We start from the raw sequence: 17,995 nt of genomic DNA, 5'->3' as shown, positions 1-17,995 counted from the left end.
TGTGAGGGGAGACGTGATCACCAAGAAAACCAGAGACTGCCCACATATGAAGTAAGCTAGCAATTTAAAAATTAATATCCCTGATGAGTATTTCCTTCGAGGTTAAGCACAGAAGACATCAGGATATAACTAAACTGCTAACCGTGACTGTATCTTTTGGCGAGTAAGTAGTCTTTGAGGTTTTTCCAGACACCTTAGATGGCCACAAACAAGGATAAAAATGGAAGGATAAAAATGGCTTGACTTTTGGCTAAGCTAACAGTACCGCCCCATTGCGGTGATTATTAATCACCACAAGTGCTCTTCGCTGTTCTTTTGTGAATGGGATCTCTGGCATATCCAGCCTTGACGATGTAATGGGATTAAATTTTGGACAGCAAGGACAAAATGGAGGACAAGCTCGGGACATGGTTGGGTGGGGCGAAAACAGCGTCATCGTCCACCCCCAGGACATTGACGCAGTATATGAAAAGACGCATAAGAGACCCGGCCCAACCCCCGCCTTTACTTCCCTCCTCCTTATTCACCCAACTACCCCTGCCCCGCCCTACTAAGACCAGCAGAGCACTTAGAGTAATGTAAATAACGGACTGGCTATTTTTAGAATGCCGTCTCTTAACGGTGACATTGGAAGTCGAAGAGAGTTAATGCCATAAATTGTCACGTTTTCGTAACTGCCCGCAGATCCTACAGCAGTCCGCAGACCGTTTTGGCTTTCGAAAAGGCATTAGACTTAGAAAATGGGTTTGGCGTGACAAACGGGAATAAACACAATGTATTTAAACACACTTTGTCAAGTTTGATGAATTTAAACAGAAAATTCAGAGTTTTTTGTGGACTGGATTACTTGCCTAGTAATAATACACAACTATGAAAGTCTTAACAATAAAATTTATTATCTTTTAATAATCCTATGTTTAATCTGTAGGCCACAATTAATTAATAAATAAATATAGATTTGTGTAGCTGGCTCCAACCGATCCAAATAAATATATATGTACTTATATATAGAACGGTAAAGTGATACTTTACATTAGTGGAATACTAGTTACAGTTATATTCATTGGAATATAAATACACACATCACACAAATTTCTGTATTGCTAAAGCCAACAAAATAACACAGCAGCTGGCTCATCCTGGAACCAGGTACAATGACTTCTTTTGACATCAAATCACAAAATATAACACAGCACAGACCCGAACAGGTTATTATTACATCTGGTAAATCATTTGCAGCTACATTCAATTTCAAGTACAACAAAGTGACCAACCGGGTTTGCATAATGTCCAATCACCCCCATTTAATCAATGTATTGTAGCTAATTAAGGCGATTTAAGATTATATATATATATATATATATATATATATCTCCATGTTCTTTGTTTTCCCGTTCACCTTAATATTGCACTATGAACATGAAAAATACATTTGCCACATGTGCACTTATGTCACAGTTGTTAAAGGTATTTTGTAGATGGGAAGCACATCACTTGTTATATAATTACGTATTTATGGAACAGCATATAACTGTTTAGCTACATTTGACTTTTATGATAGGACGATAGGATAATCTGTATTAATATCTATCATGGGAGTTTGACGTACATAATGGCATGACGCATGAATTTACACCTATTATCTATTCATATATAGCTATAATTTGATATATTATAATCAGTTACATTTTCTTTCTTTTTTTAAAATCTGGACTGATCTGTGTCCAGATTCAGTGGAATTAAAGGAATATTTCTCCCAAAAATGAACATTTTGTCATCATTTTCAATGCTGGAACACAAAAAGATACTTTGAAGAATGCTTTTCAACTGCTTTTTTCCATATAGGGTCCAAAACAGCCCACTGACTTTAATTGTATGACCACATGAGGTTGAGTAAATGATGACAGAACATTTTTGGGTGAACTGTCCCTTTAATATTATTATTTCTCCAGGATTATCACAGTATCTCAACATGTTCTTTAGAAGGGAAAGGAGAGTCACTAAGGATTGTACATACCAACAGGAGTCGAAGAGCTTCTCAAGGTAAGTAAGTCAGTTTTTTTTTTCCTAATATTACTCAAACCACACAAATCTCTGCTGTTTTCTTCTCTCTTTGCCATTTTCAATAGAGTTTCAGTTGCTATCCAGTTCCCTTCTGAAAGAAGTGATGGAAATTCCAGAAAATGATGTGGAGTGAATTAATTATGGAATTAAAATCTGATATTTCTTTACTTATTGAGTGAAGCACCATTCTTCACATTATGGAGCCACTAGAGAGTCTCAGGATTGGGCATAAAGCCTCTACTTGATCTCATGACTTGGTGACTCCGGGCTGGAGTCTTCCTCTTCGGTCAGGGTTTCTTTCCTGGTGAAGGTAGCTGCTAATGTAACACTAAGTCTTGGCTTGACTGGGGCCATTTCATTCAGTCCAATGATGTTCTTGTTCACCAGTGTGGTCTTGTCCATTATTTCAGCACTGTGCTTGGCCACAACCGCATCCAAGAAATCATATTTAGCCGACAAAGTGCCACTCTCAAACAGGTACTTAAACAGGTGTGAGACGGCTATGTTGCTTAGGAACGAGGCCAGCATGGAAACTGTCTTAAAGGGAAACCTTTGCAACACCAGGTATTCCACCTCATTGGTCACATGATGGACCTTCTCCTCAATGGTCCATCCAGGGTAGTAGATAAAGGGAGGCAGTTTGAGATAAGGTTCCCCTCCGCCGATGCGCAGGATCATTCCAAATACGTATCCAGCCACTGCGCCATAGGTGTTCGTGCCACGGACAAAAAGAACACAGATGAGTTGGGGGAAGATGATGACGTAGACCAGGTCAGAGCTCAGGTACCATAAACCATAGACAGTCCCAGTCAGGAGAGCCATGGCTGTCGCAAGAGCCCCGAACACAAAAATAGTGATCCGCATGACCCACACAATCTCACGGTCGGAAGCCTTGAGGGTCAGTACAAAGATGAGATGAGAGTTAGAGAGGAAATAAAATGATAACTAAGAAAACTATGCATTTCTGTTTGATTAAGTTGATTAATATGCAGTTTTTAATCATTTGCTATTGGTGCTTTTTTCATACAGTTTTATTTTCAACAGATGAGACATTATGCAAAATATCTTCTTTTGTGTCTTGCACAAGAATGAGTCATTCAGATTTTGAAAGACATGGTAAATGATGACCAATTATTATTATTATTATTATTATTATTGAGTGAACATTCCTTTTAATTATTTTATTACTGCATTAGCAAGTATGCATATTTATCATTTTTAGAGAAGTCAGGTATATTCCGACACTGCAGAAAATGATTTTTTTACTCAGTATTTTTGTCATGTTTTCCAGTATAAATATCTAAATATTCTTAAGGATTAGTTCAATTTAAAATGAAAAATTACCCCAAGCTTTACTCACCCTCAAGCTACCCTAAGTGTATATGAATTTCTTCTTTCTGATGAACACAATTGGAGTAATATTAATACATATCCTGATGTGTCCAAGCTTTATAATGGCAGTGAATGGGAAACCATGAGTATGAAGCTCAAGAAAGTGCATCTATCCATCAAAAACATACTCCACGCGACTCTGGGGGGTTAATAAAGTCCTTCTGAAGCGAAGCGATGCGTTTGTGTAAAAAAATTAAATGATAAAAAATGATCATAAAAGCGTTCGTAAGTAAATTTTTTTTGTAAGTTGAAAATGGAAGGCGTAGGACATAGCGTAAGCGTTTTGAACTGCGTGAGGCATTACACTTTCTTCCTAAGTTGAATATGGAAGGCGATCTGGTGGAAGCTAGATATTTTACTTAATAACTTTTTTTACACAAACGCATCGCTTCGCTTCAGGAGGCCTTTATTAAGAGCCATGTGGAGTATGTTTATGATGGATGGATGCACTTTCTTGAGCTTCATACTCTTTTCCCATTCACTGCCCTTATAAAGCTTGGATGCGTCAGGATATTTATTAATATAACTCTGATTGTGTTCATCAGAAAGAAGAAAGTCATATAGGCCTACACCTAGGATGGCTTGAGGGTAAGTAAACTTGGGGTCATTTTCATTTTAAAGTGAACTAATCCTTTAAATCAACACTGTGAGAAGAGAAAAGAAAAAAAAACCCCTACAAAATAGAAAAGATACTTGTAATTTTCTGTCAGGACATTATCCGTTAAGTTTTTCTGACATTTTCTTTAATCCTAAAACACAACACAATGCAATGCGTAAATCAAAATATGGGTAAAACACCTGTGAAAAATCAATACCGAAAGTTTCTTTTTATTAAAGTATATAGTGCCTTTTCTTGTGAAGATAAGTTTGCTTAAGAAGCAAAATGACTTAAGATATAAAGTGTTGTCCTCTAAAAAATTATCAAAATTAAATGAAAAAAACAAGACAAAAATAACTTTAATAAGTTTTTTGGCAGATTTTTTTCTCAAGTGTAAACTCACTTAATTTTGATCATTTTGCTTCAACACATCTTGATTTAAAAATATTTAGATATTTGTACTAGAAATCAAGACAAAAATACTAAGCCATTTTTGCAGTGAATGACTTTGCAGTGAATTAAATTAGACTGGCTCTCACCGATTGCCGGAAAGCGAGCTGGTAGATGTTCCTAGCGAACATGGAGCTGGCCGATAGGATGGATGAGTCAGCGGATGACATCACTGCAGCAGAAACTGCCCCCAGACCAAAAAAGGAGATATAGGCTGGGCACAGGTGCTGTAGCACGATTGGTAAGATCATGTCGGACTGGTCCCTCTGCATGGGAGGAATTGGCCCGTACGTTGTCATGTTCCAGTCTGTGGAGGTAGAACGTACTTACTGCATACTTTGTGTAAAAAACACTATATATATATATATATATATATATATATATATATATATATATATATTGCATCATACATGAGGTGAATACATATGAAATGAAACTAAATATTATTCATAATGTTCTATTTCAAATTCTTTTTACTTCCAATCCAAAAGCAGCATGCCTTGTGCTTGATTAGACTGTTATTCCCAATAAGTTAAGTAATTTAAGTGACTGGCTGTGTCTTTGATGCTGAAAGTCTGTTGATTAAATCTGGGTGCTGTGTGCCTCCCTCAGATGTAATATTTACAGGGTTCACATCGTTAAATGGATAATCTGTTAATAATGTATGAGGGAGACCAGCTGTTGTTATTTACTCGTTTCTTTAGTGATCTGAAGGGAACATGGTTTCCACCCGGGGCTGATACAGCCTGGGGAACACCTTCCACAACACACCACAGCAAATCAGACTGTTCCCCCCAATAAAGAGAAAAAAGTGATTACATAATTAGAATTACTGACTGTATGTACTAAATACAGTACATGCTCAAAGGGAAAAGGGCTTTAGGACAAGGAAACATTATATGCAGGAAACAATATGAAAAGTGCTTTGATGCACATTTTTAATTTGGATGAGCTGTGAATAATTATTCAGGGCAAGGGTATGTGGCATGTTATGGAGGAGAAAAAACAACAGAATTAGAGTGTAATTAAGAGCACTTTTGTATTATCTGTTTTAGAAAAGATTTCTGACTTAGATCTAAAAAGTTGAATGTTGAAGCCATATTAAGAAGCTTGTATTCCTGAAATAGTGAGCCTTCCCATTTTTCTTTTTCTTTTTCTTTTTTTTTTTGCACTCCAAAGTCACAGTCTAGCGATCTCTAAGTGGATACAGCCTGTAAATCAGACTAATTAGACTGCTGGGGTGAATTTGTTTGCATCTGTTGTTTATTTAAAGAGTTAGTTCACCCAAAAAATGAAATTTATCCCATGATTTACTCAACCTCAAGCCATCCTAAGTGTATATCACACAATCTGAGATATTTTTGAAAATATCCTTAGTCCTCCAAGGTTTATAATGGTTGTGAATGGGGGCCCGCATCCATCCATAATCAAAGTAATCCATACAGCTCCAGGGGGTTAATAAAGGCCTTCTGAAGTAAAGCGATGTGTTTTTGTAAGAATAATATCCATATTTAAAAACTTTTTAAAGTCAAATAACTAGCTTCCGCCGGACGACCGTACGCATACTGCTTAAGTCAATTTGGGTGGAAGAGTAACCTTTGACCCGAACGCAATGATGTGCTTTGCTTATGGATGGATGCCCCCATCCACTACTATTATAAACCTTGGAGGACTAAGGATATTTTTAAATATATCTTTGATTGTGTTCGTCTGAAAGAAGATAGTCATATACACCTAGGATGGCTTGAGGGTGAGTAAATCATGGGATAATTTTCATTTTTGGGTAAACTATCCCTTTAATGCAAAACTATATATGCAATAAATTAACTTTTTTAAAGTCAGCATGAAACGAAGTTGTGATAATCTTTTTTTCCCTATAGAAACAGTGCCCCCTTTTTCAGCAGTACTGGTTTTGGAAGGATTTTTTTTTTTCATTCATTTTTTCCCATAGGGATTTTAAAATAGTCTTCGTTAAAGAGTTATAAGCCATGAACCAAGCCAATCAGCTATGGGGTTTTGAAAATTGGACAAAAAGACAAAGGTACAAGACTGTGTACTCAACGGTTTTAGTGAGGGAAAGAACTACAATCCCATAAAGCATTGCAAACAGCATAATAAAATTAAAAACAATGGAGAAATATAATTCAATTAAATTCACATTTATTTGTATATCACTTTTCACATTACATATTGTTTCAAAGCAGCTTTACAGAAAATGCACGTCAACATTGCAATTTAGAGTGATCTGTTATAAGATATATATATATATATATATATATATATATATATATATATATATATATATATATATATATATATATATAGTTAGTTCCTGTCCTTGATTCTGATTGGTCAATAGAAGTGTATTCACGATAAAACATGGCTATGACTACTTCACACAACAGTTCTGTGTATCACTACACAACACCCTTAGCAACCACTCTTAGCAATGTAAACTGTATGTTCTCAGTTGATATTGTTCATTGAAGCTTACTGTATTATGTAGAAGAGTATTGTGAGAAAAAGATAGAGTGAGCGAGTTTATTACCTGCATTCAGATTTAGCATTTTCCTTCAGGTCAGTCCTATGTTCATAATAAAAAAATCTGTTTAAATGTCCGATGTATTATCCTGTCCTTTTAACAGTTAAGGGGTTTTCCCATGACTGACAGCGTTAGTCAAAGCAGTCTTTTCAATGTAAAAGTCTTTGCTACTGACTGACACACTCATAAAGACAGTCTTTGCCGCCTAATCTAATGGCGTAATAATGTAACTTGGTCAGGGACTATTTTTTCCAGCGGAAGGAAGGCTTTTAGTAGGAATTTACTTCATGAAAGTTGCATTGTTATGTATTTTTGGCTTTAATATTTGTATTGTGTGGTAACTGTTTTATAAAAGCAATAAGTCACGGCTGAAGGGCGTTGTTAGGCACGATGCGAAGTGGAGCCCCTTCAGCCGTGACTTATTCACGATACAGCACTAGCCTCGAGAACCTTATTGCTTACACACACACACACACACATACATATATATATATATAGTATCTCACAGAAGTGAGTACACCCCCAAACCCCCCGAATAAAAGTAGACATTTAAAGCTTTATATAGATATATTTCTCATGTCTGTGAGGGAAGTACAGTTCATTTTTATTATGTGCTCAAGTTCACAGAGACGACAGAACGCGCATCCTGGTTGTTTTCATTTTACGAAAGCACAACGTTTTCTGTATTGTGAGTTCACAGAAATAAAAGTAGACCCTTTACAGTTTTCTTATCTGTATGACCAAAATGATCGAGTATGGGATAGTGGGGTAAGATGAGCCATTTTTTACTTATGTGGTCCTCAAGATAAGGGAAAATGAGGCAGATGTACAATGAAAGTATTTAAAGTAATTGTATGATGTTTCCTATCATTTTAAGTGATCAGAATACATCTATGACAAAAGGTTCTACAAAATATGGCTTCTTGTAAAAAAGTGTTCCTCTGGCTTAATTTACCCCAGGGTAGGGGTAAGTTGAACCGAGTCAGTAGGTGGGTGAAAACTGACCATCTAACTGGATCTGAATCAAACCCATGTGAAATTTTTAAGATAATGTACCTATTTTAAAAACTAATTTAATAATCAAATTTCCTTTTACAAATATTATTTGTAAAAATATTTTACAAATATTTATTTTTTAAAGCTAAATTAAACAACATAAAAACAACCAAATGAAGTTGAAATTTTGGTATCTTTAATTGTTTGCATTTATGAAACAATATGTTGAATATCAAAGTTGTAACCTTCCCATAAACAGACTAAATAGAGAGTTTGTAGAGTAAAATTAAATAAAAACTAAATAAGAATGAATAAATGTCACTGAAACTAATAAACATTTTAGTCAAAAGGTTCTTGACATGGTAGTTTTTCTGCAATGTCGACCATGTTAGGCCATTAGAGACTACAGGTGGAAAGATATATTTGATTAAACATCCTCTGGTTCATATCAGAGAAGGATTTGGTGTACTTGTACACTATTCCAATCAAATAAACTCGAAAATAAAGATAAACTAAACCAGTTGCGTAATATTACATTGAAATGACATCAGTTTATACTTCAGATTTAACTTAAATTCAATGCCTTATGGTGGGGTACACTGGCTCAATTTACCCCACAGAATTTGGCTCACTTTGCCCCATATAGCTGCCATTTTAGGAAAAGCTAGCTAGCTTACCAATTCAGAATAATATTTAGCTAAATGACTTGTATGGTTTTATACATTGCTAAATCACCAATATGCATCATAAATATTTTAGACCTGGACAAATTTGCTTTGATGAAACAGCCATTACATCTGTTATGTTCAAATTTTACTTTGACAAGCCAAAAACTGTTTTTAAAGTAAATAAGTGACTTCCACTCCTTCCATGTGCTTCTCATTTTCACAGTCTGGGAGAAATGATGGGTGGTTCTGAAATATACGGTCACATGACAATAAAATGGTACGGTTGCCAAGATACAGGGGGTGGGTCAACTTACTCACTGGCTCATCTTAACCCACTCTCCCCTAGCCTATTTTAAGGCACAGGCGCCTTCATGTCATGCAGTAATAAGCGCGATCAAACATGGATTTGCACCTAATAATAGCGCACATTTATCTAGGATTAGGCTAACATTAGCGGACTTGTAAAGTTGCTACTACTTACATGTTTCAAGTGATAAACCATATTTGAGGTTGGTGAATGATAGGCGAATGTTTGAATTTCCTGCCGTTAATGATCTCTCCCTCATGAACTGAGTGACTTCGCCACTTCTGTCTTGATGTATCCAATGCCTTGAAGTATCAAGCCAATTTTGGGATTTTTTTCAGTATATATTGTTCACGTTGTTCTATTAACCTTTGTATTTTCCGTTTTTTTGTGCTTCACTGTCGTAATTTCTTTCGGACATTTTGCCGCAATGCCATCTAGCAATAGCAGTGACGTAAATTAAAATGATTGACCTGATTTGATCAGCAGCTGATTGGACAGATTTGAGCCAAATGTCACATCTATCCAATCACCTGTTTTTTTTTTGTTTTTTTTGTCTCTTATGGGCCAATGAGGGTTTTTTTTTTGTTAGCACTGAAGTAAATTTAAAATGATAAAAAAATAATAGTCTGGCCAATCCAGGGCCCCTGCACACGTGGGGCCCCTAGGCTGCAGCCTAGGCAAGCCTGTGCATTAATCCGTGCCTGCACACAGCCATTAATGTCCGCTGCCCACAAAAGTGAGTACACCCCTAAGTGAAAATGTCCAAATTGGGCCCAATAACCCATTTTCTCTCCTCGGTGTCATGTGACTCGTTAGTGTTACAAGGTCTCAGGTGTGAATGGGGAGCAGGCGTGTTAAATTTGTTGTTATCTCTCAATCTCTCATACTGGTCACTGGAAGTTCAACATGGCACCTAATGGCAAAGAACTCTCTGAGGATCTGCTAAAAAGAATTGCTGCTCTACATAAAGATGGCGTAGGCTATAAGAAGATTGCCAAGACCCTGAAACTGAGCTGTAGCACGGTGGCCAAGACCATACAGTGGTTTAACAGGACAGGTTCCACTCAGGCCTCGCCATGGTCGACCAAAGAAGTTGAGTGCACGTGCTCAGCGTCATATCCAGAGGTTGCGTTTGGGAAATAGACCTATGAGTGCTGCCAGCATTGCTGCAGAGATTGAAGGGGTGGGGGGGTCAGCCTGTCAGTGCTCAGACCATACGCCGCACACTGCATCAAATTGGTCTGCATGGCTGTCATCCCAGAAGGAAGCCTCTTCTAAAGATGATGCACAAAAAAGCCCGCAAACAGTTTGCTGAAGACAAGCAGACTAAGGACATGGATTACTGGAACCATGTCCTGTGGTCTGATGAGACCAAGATAAACTTAATTGGTTCAACCAGGCAACCAGGTGAGGAGTACAAAGACAAGTGTATCTTGCCTACAGTCAATCGAGTGTCATGGTCTGGGCTGCATGAGTGCTGCCGGCACTAGGGAGCTACAGTTCATTTGGGGAACCATGAATGAGCAGAGCATGATCCCCTCTCTTCAGAGACTGGGCCGCAGGGCAGTATTCCATAATGATAACAACCCCAAACACATCTCCAAGATGACCACTGCCTTGCTAAAGAAGCTGAGGGTAAAGGTGATGGACTGGCCAAACATGTCTCCAGACCTAAACCCTATTGAGCATCTGTGGGGCATCCTCAAACGGAAGGTGGAGGAGCGCAAGGTCTCTAACATCCACCAGCTCTGTGATGTCGTCATGGAGGAGTGGAAGACGACTCCAGTGGCAACCTGTGAAGCTCTGGTGAACTCCATGCCCAAGAGGGTTAAGACAGTGCTGGAACATAATGGTGGCCACACAAAATATTGACACTTTGGGCCCAATTTGAACATTTTCACTTGGGGTGTACTCACTTTTGTGGCCAGCGGTTTAAACATTAATGGCTGTATGTTGAGTTATTCTGAGGGGACAGCAAATTTACACTTTTATACAAGCTGTACACTCACTACTTTACATTGTAGCAAAGTGTAATTTCTTCAGTGTTGTCACAAGAAAATATATAATAAAATATTTACAAAAATGTGAGGGGTGTACTCACTTCTGTGAAATACTGTATACTACTTATTTACAAATGTTGATTATATGTATAAAAACAGTATATTTTAAGTTTATTGCAAAATATGCATAAATATGTACACACACATATATATATATATATATATATATATATATATATATATATATATATATATATATATATATATATATATATCACAAACATTTCAGTATTTTGAAAGTGTATAGGGAGATCGGCCCAATTACATCATTTGCAGTGCTTCATGGGAGTGGGTGGAGCTAAAGAACTATTTTTGAGTGTATTGCTTTTTTGGACTCTCTGATTGCTGTAATTTTCTGTACAGCATCATGGGTAATGTAGTTTTTCACCACAAATTCCACTGTTAAACAAGATTGTTTTAAAAATAAGCTCAAATAATGCGGGCCGACAGCTTCAGCAGAAGCAAATACTATGGATTAGCAACCTCGTAGCTCACAGTAGGTCTGTCTTTAAAGGTTTATAAGTAATTGTTCAAAATCATTTTCCTTATGGAGAAAATGAATGGAATTTTTACTTCCGGAAACCAACTGTTAGGTTTAATGTTGTTTAAACATTATGAAGGCACATTACTTCATATATGTATTGTATATATGTATAGATGTATTTATTTACTCACACATTTGCGCCTGTTAATCATTCCACTCTCATTCAATCATGATATTGTTGATAAAATATCAGGTTTCTGATGGAGGTTTGTCTTACCTGTGGAAGCCCCTATTGCTCCGATCAGGACGGAGGGAATAGCCATGATGATACATCCAAAGGCAGCCAGGAATGAGAGGACTTGAGCATAGGTAGCTGAAGAGGCAGAAAGAACCCTTTGAAAATACACCTGCCAGGGAATCCCCCCCAACATCTAAAAACAGAAATGTCATTGTAAATACAGACACCAGACATCATGATACAGATGCATTACATCAAGAGTGTTATAAATTAGGGAAAAAATTACACTACAAACATTAAAGCTAATCTAAATATGGCAACCTACAAGAGAAGAGTGACATAGCTGGGTCAGTATTACACTTTATCCACTCTCTCTCTCTCTCTCTCTCTCTCTCTCTCTCTCTTTCTCCATTTTTTTGGCCTTATTTAGTTTTCCTCCCTACGAATGATTGCATTGTTCAATAAAGTGAGAAATTAGGTTTGGCCCTTCAGAATCAACAATCCTCCATTGGCAAAATTATTGTGTCTCCATTCCATCATGCTACAGTGAGTTGTCCACTCACCAGAAGGCAGAAGTTGTCAGCCCACATCCATTTGTCAGGGCTTTCTATCTTCCCAAGCCACGCAGTCTGATTAGCATGGAGCTGCTTCACTGCTGTCACTCCGATGTCAGACACAGCTGGGTTTGATAGTGCAAAAGGGACGCTCACCCACTATGGAGAGAACATTTCCCACTCTGTTACCATGTAATAGACTATTTATGACATTGTAACACTCCATATTTAACTTAATGTGTAGCTAGTAAATAGATTAGATTTTATGCATTATACATTTTTAAGTGTTGTGAAATTTTATTTTAATAAAAATTATTAAATCGTTAAATTTTAATTTCCACAGTTGGTAATGTTATATTAGAAATTTTATTAAATGAATGACGCAATAATAAATACATATTTTTTATTGCTATAAGTTGTATCTACGAAGGGTGATTGATGAGTCGTTACTCCTAAAACTGCATAGCTGACAGCCCCTTTGATCAATCACAGAGTGTCATATGCTGCTGAAGACATGCAGTCCTGAAGTAAATGACATCACCGCGATGACTTCATCATGTGGCTCTGTGAATCCTTACCAGTCCTAAAAAAATGCAGAAGAGCTGGACAACATCAGTGTAGGCCACTGAGTAGAGCCCTCCCACCAGCGTGTAGAAAATGGCAATAAGAGCCGAAATAATCACAGACATATTGATGTCGATGTCAATGATCACACTCAGTGTGGCCCCTGTGACATAAAGAAAGATATCTTTCATTACGTTTAAGCAACCTTTACTGCAGTATTTAAAATGTATTTGTAGAATTTGTCCTATTAAAATTATGGAAGAGCTTGCAAAAGGTACAGATTGTTTGAGAAAAGGTCTGTCTAAGATATAATTTCCCTCCTTTTCTTACCAAGGGCAGATAAGATGGCGGCTGACCAGAACATTTCCCCCATTAGAGCAGGGATGAATAGCAGACCACCCATCCTTTTTCCATACAGTTGCTGGAAGGGGTCAAGCATGGTGACGTAACCCCGGGAGCGCATGGGTTTAGCAAAGAAAAGGCCACCTTGACATGAATCAATTCATAGAAATGATATGATTGACAGATATGTTACTAGTTCTGCATGTCAACTTTAACACTGAAAAATGCCTTTCACCATTTATCAAATCTGCATATATACACAACATACCCAATACAAGGCTGAGCGCGTATCCAAAGGGAGCCTGTGCCCATGCCAAGCCGTACCCGGGAAGATATACATTCTCTGCTGTGCCGTTGATATAACCCCCTCCGACCCAAGTTGCTGGAATGAAAGTGGATTTTAAAATGGACTGGTCTTGAAAGAATATTGTTTTTTTTTCTCTCTCTCTCTCTCTCTCTCTATATATATATATATATATATACACACACACACACACATATACATAGCCTATATGCAAATGGTTGTATATGTGTGGAGATACCATATTTGGTCACATAAAGTACTACATAATTAGTAACACTACACAATACATGCTCAATGGAATATTTATTTTTATATTTAATTTAAAGGTTATAAAACAGACCCAAACAGAACCATTATTATTTAACTGAAAAAAAAAAAGAAAAAAAAAACATAAAACAAACGATTTTATTAAAAAAAAATACGTTTAAAGCAAACGTCTTTATTTCGCCTGTCTACTTTAATGTAGAAAGACATCAAGAAAACTTTTGTACACATTATATATTATTTGCTTGTCATCTCTAAAGAATGTAAACATAAAACGGCATTGGTTTTATAGCCTATCACATAAGCCTACAGTAAAGGCTTTTCTATTAATTTCCCTCTGAAACTCACCAGTCATGGTAAATGCGCCGACAAATAATCCAATATCCCTTCCGCCGACCATAATAGTCTCACTGCGATCAGTTCCCTCCACCACTCCGGAATTCTTGTTTTTCCATGCTGCCCAGATTCCCACTACAAGGATCAGCAGGTAGAAGATGACAATCGCCACCAACCCCTCCACATGGATGTTCATCTTCTCTCTGCTAAAGTCGTTGTATCTCTAAAGAACCGAAATACATTGAGACCTAAGGAAAAGAGACCTAAAGAGGTATGTAAGAAAACAAGGAGAATTAAACTATATATAACAGTCTATTTTGCTTCTCAAAACAAAGAAGATGCAGGATTCAGAAAGATTTGAAATGCGTAGTCTAAATCAGCAGGTTATTTCAGTCACTCCAAGCTTTTCATGCTCAATTAAAGGATTTCATGTTACTTGTTTAGGTCGGGGAAATAAAAGACAACTACTTTAATAATTGGAAATCATATGAAAAGTGCCTCACCTTTGTGAATAAGCCACCAGCCACTCAATTGCCACCAACAGTGCAAAAAGAGCCCAACTGTCGCCTCAGGAGAGGAGCACTACAGCACATTTCAGAGTGAGCCAAACTTACTGTGAATCTTATAAGAGCAGGTTTCGTCAGAGGGTCGATGAACGTCAGAGAGATGTGAATGGGGGCTATTTATGAATAAAGATGTCAGATCGTGCAAATGAGCCGCGCGTCACTGGAGGTTATCAAGTCAACTGAAATCGCGAGACGGGGGGGAAACCGCTGTAAATCAAGTGTAGTGAAATATATCGGTTCCATTCATGTTTTTCTTGACTGGTATTTTATGGCAGCCTGTTTGAGTAAGCGCACTCTCTCTCTCAGCAGCGGAGCAGCAGAAGTCAGGCGCTGTCCAGAGTGCTGAGGACCCAACCAGCTCACACTCAGAAAAGGGCTTTCAGACGCCACCCAAATTCAAGTGTATTGAGAATACAAAATAAACAAGTCAAGAGGCTTGTGTATACTTACACTGAACAGCACTGGCACACTAATTAACGTTGAACACGACTGTAACCCAACACAACAGTGCGCCTAATAGTGTAGCCTTTTTTCTGCTGTATTTTCACATGTTCTCTTTAGGCTACACATGCTAAAGCGTTTAAAACAACTGCATTTTTGTTAATTTTGTTTCGTAGAGAATTCTGCAAGTAGGGCCTAGGGATTAACCAATCAACGAATTAATTTTATTTAGGCAGCCTATTCAAATTATTAAAAGACTTAGCATTTATGACTGTTTTACTCTCTTTTTTTGTAGGAGTGCTCTGTTTTTCTGCGTTCTTTTAATTAAAATTGGCAAAGAACTAAAATTCTGACATTCTGCCACCCAGTGGCTAAATTTTACGCTGTTGGCCGCTTTCCAAGTGGCTTAAAATGATGCTAATGTTAGCTAGCTTTAATGCATTGTTCCATCAAGGAAGACAGAATATTACGAGGAAAAATGGGGTAAAAATGGCAAAAGAAAAACACAGCCTACATAAAATGAACGAAGGAAACTTTGAGTAGCCTATAGGACTTCAAAATCACCCTTTTAAGTCATATATAGGCTAGCTATAAGATTTCTATTAACATTCACGTTTTTGTGGTATCCAGTTTGGTCATGTGAGCATTTATAGAGACTGCTTCCCGCGGATAAATCTCCAGAAATTTGAGACTTTTTCGACGCTAATTGCACGTTTGACAGCAGGCTATTCTAAATAAAGTCTTATTAATTTCCATGAGAAATAAGAATCTGCTTAAAAGAGAGAATGCGACTCTCCAAACGAGCCAATTTAATGGAAAAACCAAGCCAGATATCTTCTACCTATAGGCTATCAGAGAAGTCGACTAATTTAACTGGTAACATTTTGACAGCTTGCCAAGTGAGTCCCAATTATAAGCAGACGGTATACTTCCTGTACAGATGTTGAAGTTCTTTGTAGTTTAGAAAAGGCCTGGTCAAGATCCCTTTTCAACAGCAAATGTGGCACAGGTTCTAAAAAAGTAATGGCATTTTTCAGAAAAAGTTACTTGTCCGAAGAGACAAGTTAAAAAGTCAGATAAGGAGGATGCCTAGGCTTTAAGTTTCAGTTTCTTAAAATGTTTATCTGGAATCACTTGAAATAAACAGTTGTATCTTGATGTTTTCTTCTAGATCCCTTGGTGCATGGAACAGTCATGGCGCGCAGATTTTGCTCAGCTAATGAGCTTACTTCACATCTGTTTCGTGTTCTTTGAAGTGTGTCACCGAGAGATGAACATGTAGTTTTTCATGGACAAGTGAACAGCAGATTTGACAAAACTGTCAGCAATAATAATAACGAACAGCAAAACAATATAGGTGATTTTAAACGTTAAAATGCAGGCTACACCTAGGTCTATAGCTACAACCACGTGCAGTGAACTGATAAATGGTATTATCTACGAAATGTGACTCGGGTGATAGGCCTACATTTGTGAAGGAAACATAAACTTAATAGTTTAAAAGAAAAATAATCTAAGAAGGTAAATTAATTAATATTGTGTGTATTTCATCACCTGTTCAACTACCTGTTGTGGCTTTCAAAAGTGAATTACAGAGTAGACTGCTGCTGCCACCTAGCGGCAGAATGTAACTGCAACGTGAGCGGGTGCTAATTTCATTTGTCCGTCTGTAATACGGCTATCGTTCAGTGGAAAGTTCGACGAAAAAGAAACTATAGCTTACTTCTGTTAAGGGACTGTTGCTGAAGCAGAAAAACTCGGTATGTGCCAAGAGAGATGGTAACTGGCATGCAATGGGCACTTGTAAGCTACAGGGTCCCGCATCAGCGTCACGTCTGTTACGCATGGCTAAACGAGAAGCTCTGACACTGCGCACGGAAGCTCGGAGTCAGAGCAGAGTCTCCACTTTGGTTTATATCTGCTGTCACTTCGTCTCGGGGATCTGTCTCTGGTGTTGTCCCTACACTTCACTGGCACCAGACGGTGATGGAAATGCAGCATTTTCCCTTTGCGGTTAGATTAAAGAGATAGAGAAAGAAAGCCATACAGGTTTGGGATGGCATGAGAGTGAATAAATGACATAATTTTAATTTTGGTGTGAACCATCACTTTTTTTTTTAAATTTTTTTAATTAACTTAGAATTCATTTATGAACTATGCAACATGGACTTTACAGTGCACACAGACAGCGATGGTGTTTGGGATCTAGCCTATACTTTTGTTAGGATTAGGTAAAAAAGAATTTGTAAATATTGTTTTGCTAGTTAGGAAGACTCTCTCCTCCGCTCATACGAATTCAGCCTGGACTCAACAAACATACGTCTTTTTACTGGCATTTTACAATAGGTACAAAAAAGATGCCAGATCCAATTCCTGCACAAATGCAGTTTAGACTATACTCTAAAAAAAATGGTTCTATATAGTACTAAAAGTGGTTCTTTGGCTTGTAAACATAGAGGCACCATTTTATGTGCTGTATAGCACCAAATATTGGTGCTTCAGTGGTTCTTCACTGGTTGACTGAGGTGCTATATAGCACCGCTACAGAACCGGTTAAGCCCCTGTATGGTTCTTCAGCGGTTCTTTGGGGTGGTTAAGGTGCTATATAGCACCACTGCTGTACAAAGAACCTGTTAAGCCCTTTTAAAGGTTCTTTATGAGCCAAAGAACCACTGTTGGTGCTGTTTAGCACCATTTTTGATGAAGAAATAAAATGTGATATGGCACCTCTTATGGGTTCTACATAGCATCATTTGACAATGGTGCTGTAGAGCACCTTTGAAGATATGGTGCCACATAGCACCAAAAGTGGTTCCCCTATGATT

The 17,995-nt window shown here is 37.6% G+C and overlaps 1 protein-coding gene across 2 annotated transcripts; it reads right to left on the bottom strand.

The window, feature by feature from the left end:
* Positions 1-877: 877 nt before the first annotated feature.
* Positions 878-16,316, bottom strand: slc5a7a (solute carrier family 5 member 7a). Of its 2 annotated transcripts, XM_048196978.1 has the most exons (9): positions 14,667-16,316; positions 14,176-14,386; positions 13,528-13,641; positions 13,248-13,403; positions 12,932-13,080; positions 12,363-12,512; positions 11,839-11,992; positions 4,594-4,811; positions 878-2,955 (listed from the first exon to the last, which is right to left on the bottom strand). In XM_048196978.1, the coding sequence occupies exons 2-9, from the start codon at positions 14,357-14,359 to the stop codon at positions 2,302-2,304; spliced, it is 1,779 nt and encodes a 592-aa protein (XP_048052935.1). In that variant the 5' UTR covers positions 14,360-14,386; positions 14,667-16,316; the 3' UTR covers positions 878-2,301. The 2 variants fall into 2 exon arrangements, with proteins under 2 accessions (XP_048052935.1, XP_048052934.1); XM_048196977.1 differs by lacking the exon at positions 14,667-16,316 and having other exon boundaries at positions 14,176-14,428.
* Positions 16,317-17,995: the final 1,679 nt, after the last annotated feature.

The sequence above is a fragment of the Megalobrama amblycephala genome, linkage group LG7 (assembly GCF_018812025.1).
Source record: "Megalobrama amblycephala isolate DHTTF-2021 linkage group LG7, ASM1881202v1, whole genome shotgun sequence".
NCBI lineage: Eukaryota > Metazoa > Chordata > Actinopteri > Cypriniformes > Xenocyprididae > Megalobrama > Megalobrama amblycephala.
The sequence above is the reverse complement of the archived record's forward strand: the minus strand, read 5'-3'. Positions and strand labels throughout refer to the sequence as shown.

Coding starts and splice junctions, on each gene's coding strand:
- slc5a7a (XM_048196978.1), bottom strand. CDS start 14,359: ATGAACATCCATGTGGAGGGGTTGGTGGCGATTGTCATCTTCTACCTG. Junction 13,404..13,527: donor CGCGCTCAGCCTTGTATTGG/GTATGTTGTGTA, acceptor ATTCATGTCAAG/GTGGCCTTTTCTTTGCTAAA. Junction 13,081..13,247: donor CGCCATCTTATCTGCCCTTG/GTAAGAAAAGGA, acceptor TTTATGTCACAG/GGGCCACACTGAGTGTGATC.